This window comes from Quercus suber, unplaced genomic scaffold, assembly GCF_002906115.3.
Source record: "Quercus suber isolate HL8 unplaced genomic scaffold, Cork oak 2.0 scaffold_490, whole genome shotgun sequence".
NCBI lineage: Eukaryota > Viridiplantae > Streptophyta > Magnoliopsida > Fagales > Fagaceae > Quercus > Quercus suber.
The window spans coordinates 422,485-446,369 of NW_027069939.1; the positions used below are offsets into that span (position 1 = coordinate 422,485).

At 36.3% G+C, this 23,885-nt stretch overlaps 3 protein-coding genes across 5 annotated transcripts; 1 reads left to right on the forward strand and 2 right to left on the reverse strand.

Annotated features, from left to right (window-relative positions):
• Positions 1-478: 478 nt before the first annotated feature.
• Positions 479-9,324, reverse strand: LOC112033076 (protein FAR1-RELATED SEQUENCE 3). 3 transcript variants are annotated; one of them, XM_024065852.2, is made up of 6 exons: positions 9,059-9,324; positions 5,649-7,895; positions 5,399-5,488; positions 4,951-5,100; positions 2,719-2,835; positions 479-748 (listed from the first exon to the last, which is right to left on the reverse strand). In XM_024065852.2, the coding sequence occupies exons 2-6, from the start codon at positions 7,887-7,889 to the stop codon at positions 704-706; spliced, it is 2,643 nt and encodes an 880-aa protein (XP_023921620.1). In that variant the 5' UTR covers positions 7,890-7,895; positions 9,059-9,324; the 3' UTR covers positions 479-703. The 3 variants fall into 3 exon arrangements, with proteins under 3 accessions (XP_023921620.1, XP_023921619.1, XP_023921618.1); XM_024065851.2 differs by having other exon boundaries at positions 5,649-7,999; XM_024065850.2 differs by having other exon boundaries at positions 5,649-7,988; positions 9,059-9,323.
• Positions 9,325-10,388: 1,064 nt separating this feature from the next.
• On the forward strand, positions 10,389-17,034 carry LOC112033091 (homoserine dehydrogenase). The gene is made up of 12 exons (XM_024065872.2): positions 10,389-10,608; positions 10,749-10,902; positions 10,988-11,068; positions 11,191-11,306; positions 11,570-11,623; positions 11,994-12,081; positions 12,211-12,303; positions 12,837-12,877; positions 15,142-15,195; positions 15,358-15,521; positions 16,224-16,293; positions 16,570-17,034. Exons 1-12 carry the CDS (start codon positions 10,513-10,515, stop codon positions 16,699-16,701), a joined length of 1,143 nt encoding a protein of 380 aa, XP_023921640.1. The 5' UTR covers positions 10,389-10,512; the 3' UTR covers positions 16,702-17,034.
• A 2,051-nt stretch (positions 17,035-19,085) lies between these two features.
• Positions 19,086-19,481, reverse strand: LOC136063138 (short-chain dehydrogenase/reductase 2b-like). The gene has a single exon (XM_065763060.1). It carries the CDS (start codon positions 19,479-19,481, stop codon positions 19,086-19,088), a length of 396 nt encoding a protein of 131 aa, XP_065619132.1.
• Positions 19,482-23,885: the final 4,404 nt, after the last annotated feature.

The following is a 23,885-nucleotide window of genomic DNA, read 5'->3' on the forward strand; positions in this document are numbered from 1 at the left end:
GCTGTGTTAAGATTTATAATTCTCATTATATTAACCACTTCTTGGTAATTTTGGATTATAAATTTCGATTAATTTATATTAGTAACCTAATTAACTAAAAATACCTATAATTAAATCCAATCCATCAATAAAAATACACTTGATTTCTAAAATTAAACAAAATTGAATTAAAATAAAAGTTTCTTCATGCTTCGCACATCAAGCAGATATTACAACACAATATTGCAACACACCTAACGATTACACAATTACCACTGTGAGTGCAATGGAAACAAATCAATCTTATTTTCAATTTTTAAGCAAAATCCAAATTCCCTTGGGTCATTCCATGGTGCAGCTAGAAATTGAATCACAACAATTCACAGCAACCAAAATTGAAAATTGATCCTTACCAATTATATGGAAGAAAAACTTGAACAAGCTTATTAAAATGGTGTAATCTATCAATGAAAAGGGTGAGACAATATGGACAATATCATACCTAGGAAAAACTTTTCGATGCCTTGAATTTTTGAATTTGGTACATTACATGTACAAATATGTTGGACAACAAGCTCACAGAGAAAGGGAAAGAGAAGCTATCCAACATAAACCAAATAAATACAGAAATCCCAGCACATTGAGCAGAGACCCACTTTTCCATCCATAGGGATCTCTTCACCCCCCTCTGGGTATGAAACTGGAAGCACACAATTACAATGCTTTACTTCCTTTGCTTTTTCGGTAAAGGTTCCGACTGGGTCTCAGCCTGCCAAATTAAAACTCGTGATTAAATAGACAAAATAAGATCTCAATGTAGTCATTCAACATAACATCTAAGCATTAAAAAGAAATTATGCAAATGTCTAGTTTGATTGACAAAAAAAATTCAAGTGCACACAACCTTTTACATAGATGCCAGGCTAATCCCAGATGTATAGGATACTACTATCAAAATAGTCAAATGCCAAAAGGAACAAATGTACATGACAGAATCACAGAGGATCAACAGATGAATCAACCAACTGAAGCTGGTTTGGCCATTTAGTGTCAATTGCTCAGAACACAGCCTGACTTCCAAAACAGTAGCTGCATAGGTTGGTTCATCTAAGTTACAGCCACTCTAAGCAGCTGCAACATCTTATTACAGAAAATAAAAAAGAAAAGGATTTTTTTTTTTTTTTTTAATAAGTGGGAATAGTTGGTTCATCTAAGTTACAGCCACTCTAAGCAGCTGCAACATCTTATTACAGAAAATAAAAAAGAAAAGGATTTTTTTTTTTTTTTTTAATAAGTGGGAATGCTCCAGGTGTTGGTACTTAGTAGACTCAACTTATCATGCCTCCCGTTACATTTACTCAACTTTAAGGGAATCCCTAGTGTACTATATTTCCATAAAGGGAGATGAAAGACAAATCCTCAGCAAACGTCTGTCCTATTAATACAACTGCCTATTTGTTATTGTCTGCATATAGCCTGTGCTGGTCTGAGAGATTGAAAGGAAATTTTTATAATCTATAGAAGCTAAACAGGGATTTTTAAAAAAAATTGACATCAAATCTTAAATTCAAAGATCAAAGTGGAAAATGTGATTAATGACGATGATGGAGAGAGCAAATAAATAAATTAATTTTTATTTATTAAGAATAATTATTTTTTGGGCAGGTCACACTAACAATCCACCAATAAGTCTTTTATTGTTATACTAATAGAAGACAAACTAGTTAGAAAGTATAGAATCTTTGAACTAGCAATCATATTTGAATCAGACATGTATCAATACGCATACTCTCAGAGACTGCATGATACACCTTCAACTTGTGTAGGTCGGGGAAAGGTGGTTGATAGGCACAGTCTTATCCCCAACTTAGAAGAGGTTGATTCCCAAACTCGAACTACAAAAAATCGCTTTGGCAAAAGGCACGTATCATTGCACCAAAGTCTGACCCCTTAAAATATACTTAAATATTCTTTTTTCACATATTAATCAACAAAAGTATCCATCCCGCATTATCCTATATTTTTAGGTGTTGACATATCATCATGTCCATACCATATTGTATACATATCCCATATCAGTAATTCCGCATTGGTATTTCCTATCAAATTAGTAACTTAAAATCCATTGAACTGTGATATATATTATTTATACCAAAGACAAGTGGTAATTTAACAACAATAACCAAATGTTTTTATATATTCAAGGGGGGTTCATTTAAGCTGAATAAAAAATGTTTGAAACAGAATAGCTCCTGGTCTAAGTACATTATATTCTTGTAGTTATAAGAATGCATAAATAATTCCAGGTCTTTCATACTCATCAAAAAATAATTCCAAGTTTCAATTTGTATTTGAAATTAAATCTCCTTTGCTTCATTTACTTCACATATTTATTTTAAATCTTTGATCATGTTAAGATTTTGTTGAATATGCTGCAAGTATATGTAATTGAAATCAAGTCCTTGTAACATGTCTGAATCGTTACCATATGTTCAACTTTATTGATATATTAATTTTAGTGCTTTGCTATCCATTCAAACACTATTAGTCTTTCTACGTTTCAAATGGTTTCATTCACTAATGTGATGATCGTAAATTTCAATTATTTGTTAAAGGCCCCAAAGAAAAGTATGAACTTGAAATAGAAGGTATCTCATGCTTTCCATTAAAACAAAAACTTTGTAACCCATGCACCAAAAGGAATATATTTCATCACAAGGGTACATAGAGAATGCTTACCACAATTGAAAGCTGCTCACGTATATAAGCCATTGATCTCAGCATGGCACCTAATGTATCCCTGGACACCTGAAATTTAACCTCCGACTCTCCTGAAGTTGTCTCAGTATCTTGAAGCTGGAATGACAGGAAGAAGAAAACATGTACATCACTTTGAATGACTTAACAAGTACAATTATGTAACAAAATCAAGCAACAAAACTATTGTAGGCTAATGGATTGCCACTCCAATCATAACTGAACAAATGTGGATGATACACAAAAAGTTCTCTACATTATTATTTCATTTTATATTTCTGTGTGCTTGTGGGGGTAGGAAGGTGGGCTGGTGTAGGGACTCTAGGGAGGGAGGAAGAGGAAGTACATAGAAACAGTTGTGTATCACTTAATTTAGTGCGCGCGCGCGCGCGAGAGAGAGAGAGAGAGAGAGAGAGAGAGAGAGAGAGAGAGAGAGAAAGTATCTTTTCTTGTATTCTTATTCATCCATCTTAATATTCTCATTTCAACTATTCATTTCAACTATGCTCAATTTACACAACATTACTTCTTAACATCCCAACATTCTGTATCATAGAGTATCACTGGTCTTAAAATGGTCTTCTAAAATTACAGAATATAAAATAAAATCAGAAATCAATGAATTAGAGGATTGCCCAACTTTTTTTCACCCGATTTTTCCCCACCATATAAATTCTCTTAAATCATGATAAAGAAAGATGAGAAAATATAAAGGATAAGGTTATACTCTTCAAATTGAAAGAGAAAGGAGATCATAAATATTATAAAAGATCAAACCAAACTACAGTAAGAAATTGAATCACATGAAAAAAAAAAAATGCAAAGAGCCAGAACACACCCCACCTACCCTGAAAGAGAAGGTCAGGGCAAGTTTTAATAATCATATGCATTGCATAATTTTGATCATCCTAGTGATTTTTTTTTTTTGGATCAGTAATCATCCTAGTGAAAATATCATTATCATCTCTTGGAGGGAAAAGGAAAAAGAAATATACTACCCCTAGAAGTAATATGAGAACTTCACTAGAACTAATCATCATTCACACAAAGAGCATCCTAGTTCCTGTAAGTAATACAAGATAAAAATAACTTGTGAAACATTGTTAAATTCCCCATCTTGAACCACTTTTCTCCATTAGAAATACACCCCTTCTTTCCAAATGGAGCTCAATACAACAAGCGTGTCTGCCAAATAACTCACTCATCTCAGTGACAGTCCACAACCAAACCACTTACCAGGCAGGCACTACTCAAAGCTTTAAAAGTATTTCTAATAACAATCTCAAATCCAAGACAAAAAGGGGCAGTGCACGCATGATTTACGGAATCCACTTTACAAAGCATGCCCCCTGCTTGGGGCCTCTCCAAAATGTTTTCCAAACTCAAAATCTAATTTGATACTGCTTTTTTAGGAAGGAAGGAAACTCTGGAGTGCACCACAGCCCAAGGAATTTTCGTTTAAGGAAATAAACCATCTCCTTTGTTCCACAGACGGAAAAAAGAAGCTCAGATACCTATTCAACCTAAACAACAAGGTTGGAGGATAATCATGAAATCCTCCAGTTTAACCAATAAAAAAAGAACAAAAGAACCATAATTTGTTAGCGTAGCATGATGCCAGATGGAGTGCTTATGCCTGAGCCTCAACAAATACTAGGCACTCCCAATTTCAGAAGTAATGCCATCCATAGATTTGTTGTCAAGGATTTTCCTAAACATGATCTATATGTATTTGAAAATAGACATTGTAGACCCCTTAGGAACTTCATACTTGCACATGTCACAACCTGAAAGGTGGCTCCTTCATTTCCTCCCCAAACCCCAGCCTATGTCTGTATTTTGTCATAAGGAGAGAGAGAGAGAGAGAGAGAGGTGAAACCCAGTTTTAACGTTAAAACCCACTCTTATCTTCAAAGTTTAAAATCCACAATAACCTTTTAGGGTCAGGTGCTTGCATTGCAGAAATGTGTACATATATTGAGCTAGCCAGAGAAAGAGATAAGTTAAACACAACCCAATCTTTCATATTGGTGGTCTAGTATAGCACTCAAACTTGCATGTATTACAAATATTTGCATAGACACATGGGCTGGTGTCTCCATGTGTAAACCTTATCTGAAATAAACCTTTAAGAATTAACTTCCAACATTATGATACAGCAAAGTGATTCATCAGCAGATTTTAGACAAAGGTCAAGAATTTGAATTCACATACCTTCAAATTTATGACAGCAACCTTATTAGCCGGTGTTGATAGCTGTTCACTGATGTAGGCCATAGACCTCAACATTGGTTCAAGTGATACCCTTGACAGCTGAAACTTAACCTCCGATTCTGCGGAAGGGTTTCTGCTATAATCTTGCAACTGCAGTGGTTAAGAATAACAAATGTGTAATATAAACCTCCAGAACAGTATTAAATTAAGTTTAGGAAGAATAAGAGAAACTGTTCAACTAACTCAACGCTTCTGATCAATATCAATTATTTCAATAAATTAGATAGCAGAAAAACTACCTAAATAAACTAAGAAACTTTAAAGTTCTATCTATTTAAACAGTAATCCTTAAGAGATCAAATATCTGATAGAACACTTCCCAACTTGAGCATTTTAATGAAATAAAAGTTCCTGGTTTTTTCGTGCTTCCACTTCATATAATACATACCTTCAGATTAATTACAGCTACTCTATTCCCTGGTGGTGAATTCTTATTCTCCATGACCCAAGTCATTGACTTTAAACAAGGAAGAACAACCTATGCAAAAGGTCCAAAGAAGGGCCAGATCAGTCTCATGCTCTCATACTTGAAGCAAAAGGATGTGAAACAATAGAATTTGTAAGTGAGCCAAAATAAATAATAAATAAAATATATATGAAACTAAGAAAACATAACAAAAACTAATTTTCCTTCATACCGTGTTTTCAGTAGGACCATCATCTCGGTGAAGAGACACAGGGGCCATGCGAGGCAAATTCAAATCAGCAACTGATTGAGCAGGAGGACCAGTATCATTTAGATTAAATCTCCGTGTCATCTCATCTTGGCGTGGCCACAACAGTGGGGTCATATCTGAAGCTGATGTAGAGGTCTTCTTGTCATCATAGCCAATCCCACTCACCTGAGAGCTGGGAGGTGCTACTTTGGCAACATTTTTCTTCAAAACAGCAACCTTCTTCCCACCTTCTTTGAGAGCACCCATTGCCGCATTATAAGTTTCTACAGCTATAGCTCCATCTTCAGCATATTTGATGGCTTCCCGACATAGATTGTTGTAACGTAATGTCAGAGACTCTTGGCCATGTAATTCACCACCACGTTCATCTGATCCAGCTCCACTTTTTGCGTTTCTAGTCCATCGTTTCAAGATGTAATGGGGTGGCAACGTAAGCACATTTGTCACAGTGAAGACAGTCAAAACATGTCTACAAAGAATGCCAGAATACTCAAACATTTGACAACTGCAGTTAGCTCTCATATCTGGATAGTTTAATGTCACAATGTATGCTTTTTGATCATCCTCAAACTTTGCAACCCTGAATGTGCTAATAGCTCCATCACCTTCAATTCTATTTGCAGTATACACAAATGTTTCAACTAGCTCCTCCTGAAATTTTGCAAAAATTTTCCTTGTATAGAGATTTGCTGCCTGTTTTTCCATTGGTGATGGAGTCCTTAGTACTGGCATGGTACAAATTGTATCAAAATCTGATTCTATTTCTTTTTCAAACCAGCTATCTAAAGCTCTTTCATACTGCCTAAAGAACATAGGTAATGTGGTTTGTTGATTCACATAACTGTCAAAAAATGAACCCTCAAATCCTTGATTAGGAGATAGAACACCAAAAAAGGAATCCCGAAAATATACAGGGACCCATTGAGCACGGGCATTATATAATGATTGAAGCCAATCGTTTCTCCTGAGATCATATTTATCAAGGACTGTACTCCAAGATGACTCAAACTCCTCAATAGTTTCAGTCAAGTTAATACAATTATACAATTCCACCTGAAAATTAGGATGCACATGACATACATGAGCCAACTTTTCCTGGCCTTCTCTTAAGACGTGCCACTTACTAATACAGTGGCGGGCTTCTGGAAACACCTGAGAGACAGCAGTCTGTATCGCTCTGTCTTGATCAGTGATTATAGAGACAGGAGGGTGATCATTCATTGCCGTAAGAAATGTTTTAAACAACCAAATAAAAGAAGCCTCTGAATCATCTAGGAGTAATGCACAACCAAACAAAATTGTCTGACCATGATGATTCACCCCAGTAAAGGGAGCAAACGGCACTCTATACTGATTTACTCTGTACATTGTGTCCAGTGTGACTGCATCACCAAAATGACTGTAAGCTGTCCTTGACCTTGCATCTGCCCAGAATACATTAGCCATGCGGTTGTCTTCATCAAGTTGTATTGCATAAAAGAATCCAGGGTTCTCAGCTTGCATTTTCTTGAAATATTCCAGTAAATTCTGAGCATCCCTCCCAAGTGTCCTCTTTCGATTACAAGGCCTAACAACATAATTCATTACTGCTGTGTTTTTAACTGGGCGATTTGATTCTGCAGTAGGGGTTTTCCTAACTCCACGATTTGCCTCCACAGGGACATGGTTTCCATCCATGGAGACATACATAACACCACTCGGAACAATTCCCACCCCTTGGTAAGTTTCAGCCATGGTCTTTGCAGAACCAGCAAAATGTCTACGAGGCCGAAGGTAATGCAGCTTGCTTGGACTCACCAAGGAATGGCTATGCTCCTTTACAAATTTTGTTACAACCCATTTTTCTTGACCCTTTAACTCTATCCTAAGCACTGCGTCACAGCTATCAGCATGCCTTCTTTTCAGACCCTCTCTACCACAAACAAATTCCCGAGATATGATTGTCCCATCAGATTTAGAGCGACTACACTGACCAACTTTGGAACTAAAACCCAAGCGTCTGGCATACTCATCGTACAAAGTCTTAGCAACATCTTCAGAATCAAATTCCATACCCACATAAGGCTCAGCAAATCCATCCTCGTTATGAGCTGCGGAATTTTCAGCAATATTTAATTCACCTTCGTTGAGTTCAGCATCTCCATCATTTGCTACACCCCGATGACCCATCCCTTCTTCCACATCTATCACTTGAACATCCATGCTAATCTACCGTAACAATGCTTAGTTATTGAGTGTCCAATTTACAGACTGATTACATAGCAATGCACCAAATGCTTTTAAAGCCAATGGAGACGCAATCTGCACCAAGTCTCCAACCATACAAATTGATTCACTATATAATAATTGAAAGGATGCCCCACCCCCCCACAAAAAAAAAAAAGAAAAAAAAAAAAAAAAGGAACAATTAATAACTGATAATCACAAATATTTTTATGCCACACAAACCTTAACCTATTATAGAATTTCCATAATCAATTCCTTGAAAGAATCCATATCAATATTTATTCATTGCATCATTCTCAACCAACAAAGAAATCTTATTCAAAAATATAAATATTATGAACTAAGAAACCAAAATAGAATAACTCTCAATTTTCCTAAGCAGTCTATCCATAAATATGAACTCAGACAAGCATACATATGCATAAATACACACACACACACACACATACACACACAACAAAAACAAAGCTTTAGTGTCAAAATTTTTGGGTTGGTTATGAATCCTTAACATATTAGCCAGGGTTGTTCTATGGAGTGACTAAATTTTACACTAGCCATCAAACTACCACAACTCTCCTTTTTCTGAGCTTGGGACTGGTTGTGAACAGAATATATGACACGGACACGGACACGAACACGGGTATTATAACATGACACGGCGGCTACAACACCAGTACGGCACCCCAAATGAAGTGTCCATGCAAATGAAGTGTCCATGCTTCCTAGTGCACGCGCGCACACACATATTGCCAAACCACTTTTGTCAACTCCAAGCACCAGAAATTCAACACAAAAAGCCAACCACTCATGTTTGGAAAGTAAAACTGGATAGAAACCGTTAAACTCTGAATTGCACGTATTAAGTTTCAATATAATCAAACTCCAACACTCAGAACCAATGAAACATTGAAAATCAATATTGGCATGTAAAAATGAACTGTGATCACACATTCCATACACATATACATACTAGTATATTACATACAGAGCAACAAGAAACAGAAAGAGAGTAAAACAAAACCCTAGAATTTATATACAACACAAACATAGCATAGAATATGAATTTCTAGGGTTTTCAAATTTCAGCTTAAGGCAAAAAAAATTTTAAAAAATTAAAAAAATAATAGCGAATAAAGAAGTGGTACCTGAAGAGGGAGTGAAAAACGACAGCGTTTTGTAAAGGGGTTTAATTAGGGTTTGGGAAGCAGCACCGGGCGATAGCAGAGTCGGAGAGAGACGGAGAAAGAGAGAGGGAAGGGAGTGCGTGTCGCATAGATTCCAGAGGACATTACTACACACGCGTGTTATCCGTCGTTCGATTTTGATCAGACGGCTTGTGTTCCTTCGGAACAAACACTTTCCACTTTATCACACTACTACGAATTCGGTCTCATCACTGGGTCCCCTTTACATTGTAATAAGTGTTTTGATGACAAGACCAAATTATATATATATATATATATATAAAAGAATTCTTGGTTTAGCCAAAAAAATAAGAAAATGAATTCTTGGTTTTTGTTTTGTTAGGGAAACTTTTTTTCATCCTCCATTTTTTTTTTTGAAGCAACTTCCTCTTTTTCTCTATGTTAGATAAATCTCAAGAAATTTTTTTTTTTCCTTTGTTCTCATTTTTAGATTTTTTTTTTAAGGAATCATTTTTATATTAAGGACCTGTTTGATAGGTAAGAATTCTATGAAAATAAATAATCATTTTATTCTCCTAACCTCTATCCCAAATTATTATATATTAAGGGTAACAATATAAAGACCACATATTGAACTAAAAATGAGAGAAAATTAGAAGATTGAACTAAAGGGCTCATAAAAATTCATAGGGTTTGGTTCTAAATAAGGGGATTGGAGGGATTTTTGCCCTTATCTTTAAAAAAAAAATCTAAATAATATAGAATAGAATCCTCAATCCCATTATTGTCTATTATCCTCTCACAAATTCCCAATCCAAATATTGTAAATGTGAGTTTGAGTTACTTTGTTTCTCTTTGGTGCTTAATGAAAATCTACTTCTTTTTAAAAAATTCAAATAATCTTAATTTTAATTCCATCTATTCCATTTTAAACACCAAAAGAAAATTGATAAATATTCAATTCATTTATAGTCATTGCATATATATATGATTCTATAATGTATATAATATACAAAAATGAACTTATTATTTTAATAAATAATTTTTTAATTGAGTCTAAATTCTATCAATTTCTTTTTTTGTTGCTAAATCTATCAATTTCTTTATAGTGTCTACCGTTACATTATAATATTCCCTTTAAAGATTCACTAGTTATTTATTTATTTATTTTTTATAAAGTGAAATTAAACCCTTTGATTTCTTAATATTTTTTTTAAAACAACCTTTGATTTAGTGAAATTAAACCCGGATTATGTAGCTTTCTCACAAAAAAAAAAAAAAACCCGGATTATGTAGGGACCAATGACAATAGCACGGTAATAATACCCGATTCATTGAATATATACATAATATTCTATCAATCGAGAGTATTATTGACTATTGAGAAACGCTTGTTTAGTTTGTTTGGCTTTAGAAACTCAAAAACAGCCAGCAACAAACGTTGTACACAAAAAATGAAGACAATTCCGGTGGTTTTGATGGGTTGCGGCGGCGTTGGCCGCCAACTCCTCCATCACATTGTCTCCTCCCGATCTCTTCATGCCAAACTGGTCATTCTCTTTCATCCATCCTCCATTCTCAAATTTCACCCCATTTTCCTCAAAATGAGTTTTTTTTTTTTCGATTGTAAAAATTCTATACTTTTTATGTGCTGAGGAGCTGAGCTGACATGTTTGGTTGGAACTGGCAGGGTGTTCACTTGAGAGTTGTGGGAGTCTGTGATAGCAAGTCATCCATTGTTGTGTCTGATGTCCTCTCCATGGAGCTTGATGACAAGTTTCTATTGGAGCTTTGTCAACTCAAGTCCAATGGTTCTTCTCTCCTCACACTCTCTACTACTTCTGGTAATTCCATTACTATATCTATCTATATCTTTGATTCTACTCATTAAAATGGATTTACAATTTTATTTGTATGTTTTTTTTGAAGGAGTTGAGTATCAAGTACTAACCAATTCAGATTCAACAACAAAACTTATAGATATTGCGGCTCTTCTGGGTAAATCAATGGGTATGTGGCATGCATGTGTGTGTTCTTTTTATGTTTCACTGAGTTCTAGAAAATGGGTTTTTTTTTGGGGGGCATATTTTCATGCTTTTGGTTTTGAATTTGGTTTTTTTGATTTATTGTAGGTTTGGCCCTAGTGGATTGCTCTGCTAGCTCTGAGACTATTGGAGTAATGAAACAAGTGGTTGATTTGGGCTGTTGCGTTGTCATGGCTAATAAAAAGCCTCTTACTTCTACAATGGTAAGAAACTTAGACTAGTAGGTCTGGTAGATTGAAGCACTTATCTTTCTAAATGTGATGCAATTAACATTGTTATGTATTTGCTGTTGAGTTATTCTCTTTGCAATCTCCATTGTTCTTTACCAGGAGAAAGTGTCCTTGATGTTGTCTCCTCATTCTTCTTATTCCTTGTTCACCATTCCTGCATGACAAACTTGTCTTTGAAATACCAATTAGTAACATGTGAAGTGTCTAAAAAGAAATTTGTACTCTCTGATCTACAGGAGGATTATGACAAACTGGTCTCACATCCACGTCGCATTCGGCATGAGTCAACTGTAAGTCATTTTTTCTTGATGCAGTGAGGAGCCCTTTTTCAATCCAAAAAGGAAAACTAAAGTATGTGTAACAAAGATGAAAGATATGTTATGGAATGGGAAAGTATGTCCATGCTAGTTGTGAAGTAGGACTTTTTATGATTGATATTATACTAATAACTGTTTGATCTACTATTTTTTGATAAGTGAAAAAAAGGAAAAGATATTTGGATAAGCAAATTGATCTACTATTGATGGCCTCATGGCCTCCTTTTTGGTCTTGCTAAGCAAATGTCATTCTTTGATTCTGATTTATGATATTTGGCTTACATAGATATCTGCAATTGGCTTAAAGCAATTTCCACTGAATTGATTTCAGTTTTTTTGCTAGGTTGGTGCTGGTCTTCCAGTCATAGCATCCTTAAACCGTATTCTTTCATCTGGTGACTCTGTCCATCGTATTGTTGGGAGTTTAAGTGGTACCGAATCTTTTTAAGTCATTGTTCTATGGTTACAGTACATAATGTCTCATAGAAAATTGCTTGCATTTGTATTATGGGGATCACATGTTTGTGAATGATGGTTTTTATCTCTTGTATTTGTTGTAGGTACATTGGGGTATGTTATGAGTGAGGTAGGAGATGGAAAGCCATTGAGCCAAGTTGTTAAAGCTGCTAAAAACCTGGGGTACACCGAACCAGGTTCATATAATTCTTTTGCTTTCCTATGAACTGCATTTGTCAACTATGAAACTTATCAAAAAAAAAAAAAAAAACACTCATAGTCTATGAAACTTGTGTTTGCCATCTGATAGAGGAAGTGAGGACCTGCATGACTTTTGGCTTTCAATTGTGTTATGTATTACATTTTTATTTGGAATAATTTGAATTTTAAGAAATACTCAATGCTGTTTTTTATATTTTATTTATACTTAGGACTTTTGATTTCAGTTGTGTTAATTACTTAATTGGTTGTTTTTTATTCTAAGTTTTCTTTGCCTTTCTTCCTCGTAATTTTTTTTTATTATTAATTCTTGAATAAATTATAAGGAAAAACAGGGATGCTGGTATCCCTGTGAAATTCACTTTTTATTTTATTATTATATGATTCTTGTTATTTCACGTGACTTCTGTTCTTATTTGTCTTTTGACTCGCAATGAGAAGTCAGGTCTTGGAAATTAATTTTGAAGTATCTGACTCTATGATTATCACTGACTTGATATCCACTTTGCAGATCCACGTGATGACCTCAGTGGAATGGATGTTGCAAGAAAGGTTCGGACATGGTCTATTTTATTTGTGTCCAATATTATTGTTATGTTTTTTCTATTTATTTATATAGGCTTCTAGCTCAACATCATTAGTATAAAAAACATGCTTCCTATTACAGAGACCTTGAACTGGGCTGGTAGTGCATAATGCATGTTTCAATTTTGACTTGGTAAATTCATTTTGATTTGAAACTTTTACCTTTTGAGATAATCTTTCAATTGTGACAATCATGGTTTTTGAAGAAGAACAAACAAGACAAAGTTCTGATAAGATAGCTTAAAGAAAAACTCTATTGACATCGTTTAAAACTCTTCAACATGTATAGTGCCCCACCACCTCCACCACCACCACCAAACAGCCATCCTATTTACTGCTTTCTGCAGCTGTCCAACCATTTATGGTGGCCTACACCAAATCAATCAAGCCTTCAGTACCCACATCCATGCCCTTTAGCGCACTTTTGTTATCCCAACCCTCTGTTCCATTACCCTAGGTCCACAATATTACCAGAAAAAATTCATGAGTCTCTTGCAGGATTCAATTGTGTTACTGAAAAGTCATGGATCTCTTGTTTGGTTGGAGAAATTGGTTTGGAAAACCTTTTTTTTTGGATATTTGGAATCTAGTTCCTTGAAGTTTGATGTGGACTTTGTGGAGGGAACAAAATCATCATACTTTTGAAGATGAAGAAAGTTCGGTGACTTCATTGCAATCATTTTTTATTAGAGCTTATTCGACTAGTGTCATGTGTGGGGTTTTACCAATAATAATTCCATTGTTGATTGTAAAGAGTTGCTATACTTCTTTGTTTTTTATTTATTTGTTTGGATCAGTAAATGTGAAACTTTATTAAGAACAGAGAGAAAAAGAAACAGTGCATCCACTATACAAAGGAAGTGTACAGAGGCTGTGAATTGAAATCAGCTAAGAGTTCATAGTTCCAAAAATTCTAGCCAATTTGAAAATCAGCAGGCCACTCAGAACAGCCAACCAATCAAAAAGAGTGTGAAGAAGTAACAGTTTCAGATCCAAGGGTGAACACTTGATGCCTTTCAAATGTGTGATTATTACGCTCTCTCCAGATAAGCCACATAATACATAAAGGTAGAGCACCCCTAATATCCACTTTTTGATGCCAACCAAACCAACCTGTCCTACACTCCACCAAGGCCAAAATGCTCTGAGGCATCACCCAAACTATCCCAATTCCCAAACATGCCAAACACCATAGACCAAATATCATACGCAAAGGGCAATGGAATAACAAGTGATAAACAGACTCACCACTCTGCTTACACATGCAACACCAATCTACCACACACAATCCTCACTTATGGAGGTTATGGTTAGAATTCCCCCCTTAGCAGCTGTCCACCCAAAAAGCCACCTTTGTTGGGACCTTTGACTTTCATATACGCTTTGAAAAGAATGATGTCCCCTAGGAGTCAAAGCTCTATAATAAGATTTTACCTCAAAAATTTCACTTGTAGTCGGGAGCCATGTTAAGCGATCCTCTCTGGCCCCTTCAATCTTGGCAGAATATAAATGGGTGAAGAAAGAATGCAGGAGTTCTAACTCCCAGTCTTGACAGGATCTTGTAAATACCATATTCCAAAAAACAGTCCAATTCTGTTCTTGCATTAAATCTGGCATTGCATTTTTTTTTGTTTGTTTTTGTTTTTGTTTTTGTTTTTTTTTAAATTTTTTAATCTCTGGTCAATCGGAATATGTATGGAAAAGTATCCTTTAAGACTCATGTCCCTGCACCAGCACTCATACCAAAAATAAATACCAGCGCCACTTGCCCCCTTGAACTTAAAATACAGGTTCCTACTTCTGTACATGATATCTTATTCTCTGTAATTCTTTAGGCTTCTTTGTGTTCATTATGGGTATGAAAGTAGTCATTTTTCAATGAAAAAGCTTTACTTATATAAAAAAAAAGTTATGATCATCCATTTTGTTAGTGTTTTAGCATATGAAGCCTTCCAAGCTGTCCTGTTTCTTTTGTGTAATATGTGAATCAATATGGTTGTTATAGTTTGACTTGTTATCATTGATTTATAAATTTTTTTGTACATATATTTACTTAGTATTTTTTGTACAACCCCCATCATAATTCTGATGTAAAGTATTGTAATAGTCATGTAGATATCATCTGCAGAGCAGATCTCTCTGTGATGAGAATATAGATGTTGTGGTTTTTGAGATGTAGAACCATGATTTATTCCCCTTGCTCTAATTATTTCTTTTATATTCACATGCAGGCATTGATACTTGCTCGGCTTCTTGGTCGGCGCATTAACTTGGATAGCATTAAGGTTATTGCTTTATTTTGCTTGTATTATCACACTCTTTCAAACTAAAATATCTTTATTTTATAATTATGATGATGCTCAACTGATGTTTATTAGTGCCGTCTTTTAGAATTTTTTTTTTTAATATATATATTTTTTTATAAATTTGGTTACATATGTTTTCAGATTGAGAGCTTGTACCCTGAAGTAATGGGATCAAATGTAATGTCTGTTGAAGACTTCCTGGACGATGGGTTGTTATTGCTTGACAAAGATATCCAAGAGAGGGTTAATAAGGCTTCTTTAAATGGGAATGTGCTGCGTTATGTCTGCGTGATTGAGGGATCAAGGTAATTTTTTTATTCACTCTAAGAAAGATATGGACAATTTTATCTAAATTACTTTTTAATAGATGTTTGAAGGTGTATTGTATAATTAGCATAAAGTCACACAATGTTAAAGTTCTCATTAAGGAACAAAGCAAAGGTGGTTTTGATCTTGCGATAGAATATATGCATCTTAATGGAATCATTGTAGAAACACTTGTCACTTTTGTTAAAGTTCTTAGGATAATGATCTAAGGAGGTGTTATGAGTGAAGGCAAAAAGTGTCATGATGGGGGAAAAATTTTTGGTGCCTAACAGTGTGATTGGAAATTTTGTTACAGACAAAAGAAGTAATGATGAGGAATGAAGTTTTCTAAGACTTTTTTTGTTTGGTAAAATGGAAGGAAAAGAAGTAAAAAAAAGAAAAAGAAAAAAAGAAAGAAAGTAGTTTCACTGAGGTTGTGTTAATATGTTATAGTTAATTAATATGTTATAGTTAATTTGTGTAATATGCTTTAAGTGTTGTACATAACCACAACCTTCCACTTCTCCCCAAAAGCATCCAATTTTGGATAATGGGATCTATTTCCTTCCATCTCTTTTCTCTTCTCACCTTGTTAAATATTCACACATAGAAGTGGTAAAATTATTATGCCACTTCACTTCTCCCCAAAGTCTTGGCTTTGCCATTGCCCCTTATATATTTACTTTTTTTTTCGTTCGTAGATGTGAAGTTGGAATTCAAGAGCTTCCTAAGGATTCTCCATTGGGAAGACTGAGAGGAAGTGACAATGTGGTAAGTACTGTGTTTTTTTCTTCTCACTGTTTTATCCTTTACTGGTTAGCTAATGAAGGTAAGTATAATTCTGAAAACACATTATAGCACATCAGAAGATACTGCATCTACAACCAGGATGTCTCTATGAAATAGCTCATACCTAGTCATATCTTTGACACTCATTTCACATCTTATTCAGCCTACATTCTGAAGTTCTTATAGCTATATATGGCCCTGGTTACGTGTGTTAAGTCATAATATGTAAAGACTAATTTTCATTTGATGTAAATGCAGTTGGAGATATACAGTGGATGTTATTCTGAACAGCCACTGGTTATTCAAGGTGCTGGAGCTGGTAATGATACTACAGCAGCTGGAGTTCTTGCGGATATTCTTGATATCCAGGATTTATTTCCTGAAAAATAATTCTTTTGTGGCTGATGTGGAAGAAACTCGGGACCAGTGGTGATACGAATGTTACTTGCCATTGCAACCAAGTGTTGGCAATATTTGGGAAAATAGTATAAATATTTCTTTCCTCGGAAAGCTGCCACTTGTAGTTAGGTCAATTTGCCTACGATGTTTGTATGCATGAGTTCATGTATCAACCGAAATTTGGTGCAGATGCATTTTACTTAGTATTGTCAGCATACTGCCTTGTTGGTGTTTGGCAAGAGAGTACACTTTAGGTTTAATGCCCATTACCATGATATATATCCTAGGGCGAACTACACCAACCTCATTTGATGTTTCAGGAAACGATACTCCCTCCTAAACTATTGAAGAAACTATTGAAGAAATGGTAGTGAATTCAAAATTAACGTTTGACCTAACTTTGCTAAAAGACGTTTAATATATTTTTTTGAAGGATAAGGTTTCTCTCCAAGGACAAGGTTTTCTCTCTAGAAATCCTTCAAACTCCTCGTGTATATATATATTTTATTTGGATGTAAATTTTGAAAATTTAACTATTAAATTGTATGTTCTTTATTTCTTTAGCATGCATGTCAAATTTTATTCAAATAAGATATTATTTATTATTTGATCAATAGACTTAATTTTTAAGCTTAGTTTTAGACCATAACTTGAAATTTAAACAATTGATTGATAACATAGTTGTTGATTTTCTTGAAATTTTGCAAACATTGAGAATATAATAAGAACATGTAATTTAACGGTTAGAATTTAAAAATTTGCATCAAATAAAAAAATATAGGAGAAGTTTGAAAGATTTCTCTCAAAACACATTTTCTGTCAATTTAAGACCCAATAAGTTTAAAATGGACTGAAGTAGACTGAATGAATCGAATTGGACAGCGGTGGATCGAATTGGACTGAAAGGACCTAAGTGGACCGAATTAAACCAAAGTGGATAAAATTGGACCAAATGCACTTAATTGGATTGAATGGAACCGAGGTTGAATAAATGGATCGAATCAAACTAAAATGTTAAATAAATACTATACTTTAGCTTTTAGATATATAAATGTGTGATTGAAATGGTTAAGTTTAAGAAGTCATTTCAAATTCATAATATCACAAGAATATTTGTTTGAGCAAAATCTCTAGAGGCTCAAGCTATCATGTGGTGTTAAATTTGTATCAAACAATTTAGGATAAAGTTTAGCTATAAAATTGGTTGTAGTCTAAAACTACAACCTTATTCAATATCTTTTTATTGAAGGGGAATTTTGACAAATCAATCATTGGATTACATTTTCTTCTTATATCTTCATGCTTATATCTTCTTGTATCTTCAATGCTTGTAAAATTTCTAGAAAATTAAATATCAATAGCTATGTTATCAATAAATTGTTTAAATTGCAAGTTTTTGTAGTTTAAAATTATGCATAAAATATAATCTTATAAATTATGTAATAAATAATATTCGATTGGCATAAAATTTAACATGTGTATTAGGAACGTATAGAACATACAATCCAACGATTAGATTTTCGAAATATGTAGTAATGTTAATAATATTGAGTAAGGTTGCTACAACTAATTTTGTAGCTAAGGCTACAACTAATTTTGTAGCTAAACTTTGTCCAATAATTTATATTAGTAATTGTTCTTCAAATACCTTAATTTGAAATCATATCTCCAAACGTAATATTGGTTTCAGCAAAACTATCATATTGCCCATTTCTTCATTTCTTTAATTTCTTTCTTTTACTTTTTGGGAGCAGCTTGTGTCCAGTGGAAGTTTCCACTGGACACGTTGGATGATGGACACGTGTCCACTCTTGGACACGTGTCCGAATCCGGACGTGTCCAGTGGAAATTTCCACTGGATAGAAGCCGGGTCCTTACTTTTTCTATCATCTGTTCATTACCACTGACAGTGGCAGAGTCAGAAAAATCTCTTCAAATTTTTTCAATTTGAGAATTAAAATCTGCTTGATTCCCAATTGATTATTCATAGCTTTTAGTTTTCAGTTCAGAGTGTGCATAGAGTAGAGTAGGCCAGAGATTTGCAGCCAACTCTACTCTATTCCCATTCTCTCTCCAATTCAAATTGGCCAAATAGGCTGTAAGATTCACTTCAAAATTGAAGAGAATAGTGGGAAGTTCTTCAACAACACCATATTATGTATTTCTTGTTTTCCAAAGTTAAAACCAATACAATCTAATTCTTATCAAATATGTTTATAAAAAGAAAAAAGAATTCTTATCAAATATAAAGACATGTTCATCTTTGTCTTCTTAAGTTTATTAATAGAAAAAGAAACGTAGCTCTTATGCAAAATTTACAGAATCCAAGTAGCAGAAGTTAAATCTGGACATGGTGCAATTGGAAAACAACTGAATCAAAACTCAGCCACTTCAGTACTATCAAAATAGCAGCCAGTAGGTCCTCCATCAGGTAAAAGAGCCAGCATAACTGGGCCTCTAGCTCCCTCTTCTACACTCATTGTCCCTGTGTTCCAGTTTATATCTGTCTTGACATAGCCAGGATGAACACAGTTGATACACATGTTAGTGAACTTCTTGGCAAGAATTCTAGTGTAGGCATTGAGGGTGACCTTGGACATGCCATAAGCCGGCACCGTCAATGGCCATCCATTGCCTTCAAGTGCATTTTCTTTCAAGTCGTGCAAAAATCTTCTTATAACGACTTTTACTCTTTCTTCGGTTAGAGTCTCTACATCGCTTAGTTCTTTTCTTATATGCTCACCAGGAATTCTTTGCATAAAGTGATGCATGTAGTTGTATTAAATAACGTCATCCACATACTCTAAAAAATCAAAAGCCTGTGTGTAGGCCCTAGGGATTTCGCCGACTAGTTTGTCTTTAAAGGTTTGTTTAGCTCCAAGGGAGGGGTATTGGGCATGTAGACTAGCACCAAGCAGACTAGCCTCCGAGACAGTCTCAGATTGGTGGGATTTCTGAGACTGTCTCGGAGGCTAGTCTGCTTGGTGCTAGTCTACATGCCCAATACCCCTCCCTTGGAGCTAAACAAACCTTTAAAGACAAACTAGTCAGCGAAATTCCTGGGGCCTACACACAGGCTTTTGATTTTTTAGAGTATGTGGATGACGTTATGGAGTCGGATTCGGAGGTTGAAGCTATTAGACAAGGGGTTGCTGCTGTCAACCTTTCAAAAGGCCTGAAGCAAAGAATCAGAGCTCATTGGTCCAATGCCCTCATTATCAAGGTGTATGGTAGGTCTGTAGGGTTTAGCTTTCTACACTCCAAGATTCTTTCTCTATGGAAGCCTGTCGGAAAACTGGACTGCGTTGATTTGAGTTGTGATTTTTATCTTGTCAGATATTCATTGAAAGAGGACCATGACCTGGTTCTAAAGAAAGGCCCTTGGTTCATAGGAGAGCACTTCCTCTCTGTTAGACCATGGGAGCCAAACTTTAGGCCAGACACAGCAGATATTGGGTCTGTTGCAGTGTGGGTCAGATTACCAAAATTGCCGATTGAGTATTATGATTTAGAAGCGTTAAAGGAAATTGGTAATGCCATTGGAACGGTGCTACGCATTGATACTCACACAGCTTCGGAATCGAGAGGACAATATGCTAGGCTTTGTGTTCAGGTGAATATTAACAAGCCTTTAATATACATAATCTTGATAGGGAGATTCCAGCAGTCCGTTGTTTATGAAGGGATAAGCAAGTTATGCTTTTCCTGTGGCCGAGTTGGTCATCGCCGGGAGGCTTGCCAATACACGATCAAACCTCCGGTGGTTGAACGTCAGGAAAAGGACGAAGTGGCAGAGGTAGTGGAGAGGAATGATCAGGATGGTAGTACAGGCATGAACCCCGTTTCTGCGAGCGACGAAAAATCTGCTCCAGGACAGCTGGAAGAAGATGGGTACGGGCCTTGGCTCGTTGTGACACGCAAGAAACAAGGGACAAAAAATGCCAGGAAAGGTAGTGGAGCTGAATTTCAGAAAATAGTGCACAATGACAACAACGTGTCTGATAAGGATCAAGTGACTAGCCCCAAAATGGGCTTTTCCAAAGATGGGAAAAGAAAAGCGAGTGGGCTTACGGAATCAATTGAGGAGAAAGGCAGCCCAAGTGGGCTGTATCAGGAGAAGCCCACCACAAATCAGCCAATTAAGCCCAACCGTGGTCCAAAGGGCAGAATTGGTGATTCACACACTAAGGCCTCTACTCCAGTAAAACATGTTAAGGGTTCAACCGTTTCTTTTAGTCTTCCCCTCACTTCTGCTACGTCTGGGACCAGTTCCAGAACATTTCTTTCCCTCTTAAACGAACCCACCAATGGACAGTTTACTTTCTCTAGTGAAGCTCAACGAGAGATGGGCGATACTAGTGGAGAGCAAAGTCATCGAAATCCCAGAGATAGAGATCGAAGAAACCAGAGCCATTCCAACCCATGCCAGTGCGAGAACGGAGAAGATCTCGCTGTTAGAGACCAGATTAGCCGTATGGAAGAATGTGCAGCAGCCATCTCCAGTGCCAATCTTATGCGAATTCGACCAAAGCCCACAGTTGCCAGAAAGGAAGAATATGGATCTCAATTCGATCTCAAGCTCATTGATGGGGATCAGGAACACCATGAAGCTAATCCAAGTACTCCACCCCACAGCCGAGCTCAACCTCCATTATTGCTCAAGAGAACTGAAAATGGGAGTTCTTCAGCAATTCTTTACTCTGATGCCAGGGATAGGTGTTTCCAAAGAGATGATGCATCTGACCAGATGGAACTTGAGGGAGGAAGCGATGTTCCCACCTCCTGTTGATGATTGCCCCCTCCGAACCATTTTATTATGATGAATATCATAATTTGGAATTGCAGAGGGGCCTTAAAGCCCTCCTTCCTTTCGAATGTAAGAGATTTGGTCTCCAATCATGATCCAGCAATCTTGGTGGTGATGGAAACTCGCCTAGGTAGTGACAGAGCTAAAGAAGTCACAGACAAGCTGCCATTCCAAGGAGCTATTCACACGGATACTTTTGGGTTCACTGGTGGCCTGTGGCTTCTGTGGGATACTGACAGAGTGGAAATCTCTAACCTCGCTAGCACAGAACAGGAGGTCCATGCCTTTGTAAAGGTTAGATCCTCTAACCTTAACTGGATTTTCACTGCTGTGTATGCTAGTCCTAGGTTTAGAGAGAGATGTTTACTTTGGAATAATCTAGTTACTGTTGCAAATAATCATAATCTCCCCTGGGTGATAGCTAGGGATTTTAATGAAATGTTGTCTAATGATGAAAAGTTTGGTGGTAGGCTTATTATTCCCTCTAGAGCTAGGCTATTTAAAGAATGTCTAGACATGTGTAGCATGACAGATCTTGGGTTCCAGGGGCCTAGATTCACATGGACTAATAAGCAGGACTTCACCACCTTCATCCAAGAGAGGCTGGATAGGTACTTTGCAAATCCTGATTGGTGTGTCATGTACCCAGAAGCACAAGTGACCCATCTTCCAAGATGTTCCTCTGACCATTGCCCTGTGCTATTAGAGCTTCAGCCTCACTCCAATATCAAGCTTAAGAGGCCTTTCAGGTTTCAAAGGTTCTGGTTGTCTGATGACTCCATCTCTAATGTTGTTCGTAGTGCTTGGTCAGACCATTCGGATTTAAATGAATCCATATTAAGATTTACAAGAGAGGTCACAGTATGGAACAGGACCCACTTTGGCAATATTTTTGCTAAAAAGAGAAGGATATTGGCACGCTTGAATGGCATTCAAAAATCCATGGCGGATAGACCCTCCAGTTTTCTTATCGATCTCGAAAAGAAGCTCCAGATAGATCTCTCGCTAATTCTCAACCAAGAAGAGGAGCTTTGGGCTATGAAATCTCGTATCAACTGGATGGTTCAAGGTGATCGCAACACCTCCTTTTACCATGTCTCTACTCTCATCAGAAGGAAGCATAACGAAATTCTAAACCTGAAAAATTCCCAAGGTGAGTGGATCAATGATATCCCCGAAGTCATGGGATTTGTTCGTAGTAGCTTCTTGAAGCTTTTTACTACTGAGCTGGATATCTCCTCCCTCTCAGCTCCTGGCTTTGACCTGGAGAACCCTCATCTTTCCATTGAGGAGGCCCAACTCATCAATCTTCCAGTGACAGATGAGGAAATCCACCATGCTTTATGGTCTCTAAAGGCTTTTAAGGCTCCAGGGCCCGATGGTCTTCATGCGGGTTTTTTCCAGAAGTTTTGGCCACTGGTAGGCAGTTCTGTTTCAGACAATATCAAGAATATTTTTACAGAGAAAAGAGTTCCATTGCCCCTCAACCAAACTTACATTGCCCTCATTCCGAAGATTAAGGATCCTAAAACCATTGGGAATTTCAGACCCATCAGCCTCTGCAATACAGTGTATAAAATCATAACAAAGATTATAGTGGCTAGGATTAGACCTTATTTGGATAAGCTTGTCTCTCCGTTCCAAACGGCTTTTGTCCCAAGCAGGAAGGGTGTGGATAATGCCATTATTGCCCAGGAAATTATTCACTCTATCAGTAGGAAAAAAGGAAGTGCTGCCTACATGGTTATTAAAATCGACTTAGAAAAAGCCTATAACAGATTGGAGTGGTCTTTTATAAGAAATGTTCTGATTGCGGCAAATTTTCCTTCGGAGCTGATCCAACTCATTATGAGCTGTGTATCTTCGGCTTCCACATCTATCCTTTTCAATGGTGGTACCCTTGACCCCTTTCTCCCTTCAAGGGGTATTAGGCAAGGAGACCCACTATCTCCTTACCTATTCATATTGTGCATGGAGGTGTTGGGTAGAATTATTGAGAACAAATGCTCCAAGAAAGTTTGGAAACCAGTGAAAGCCTCGATTAGTGGCCCGGCTTTCTCCCATTTATTTTTTGCTGATGATCTTCTCCTTTTTGCTAAGGCAGATACAATCAACTGTACTAGTATTAGAGAATCTCTCGATGAATTTTGCATGATTTCAGGGCAGAAGATAAATTCCACCAAATCCAAAGTATTTTTCTCGCCTAATGTAGATAGAGATCATAGAGATGCTCTTTGTGAAATTCTTGGGTTCCATTCAACTCCAAACCTGGGCACTTACTTGGGTTTTCCAATGAGGCATGCTGGGTCTTCTAATCAAGACTTAAACTTTGTGCTGGACCATGTTAACCAAAAGCTTGCTGGTTGGA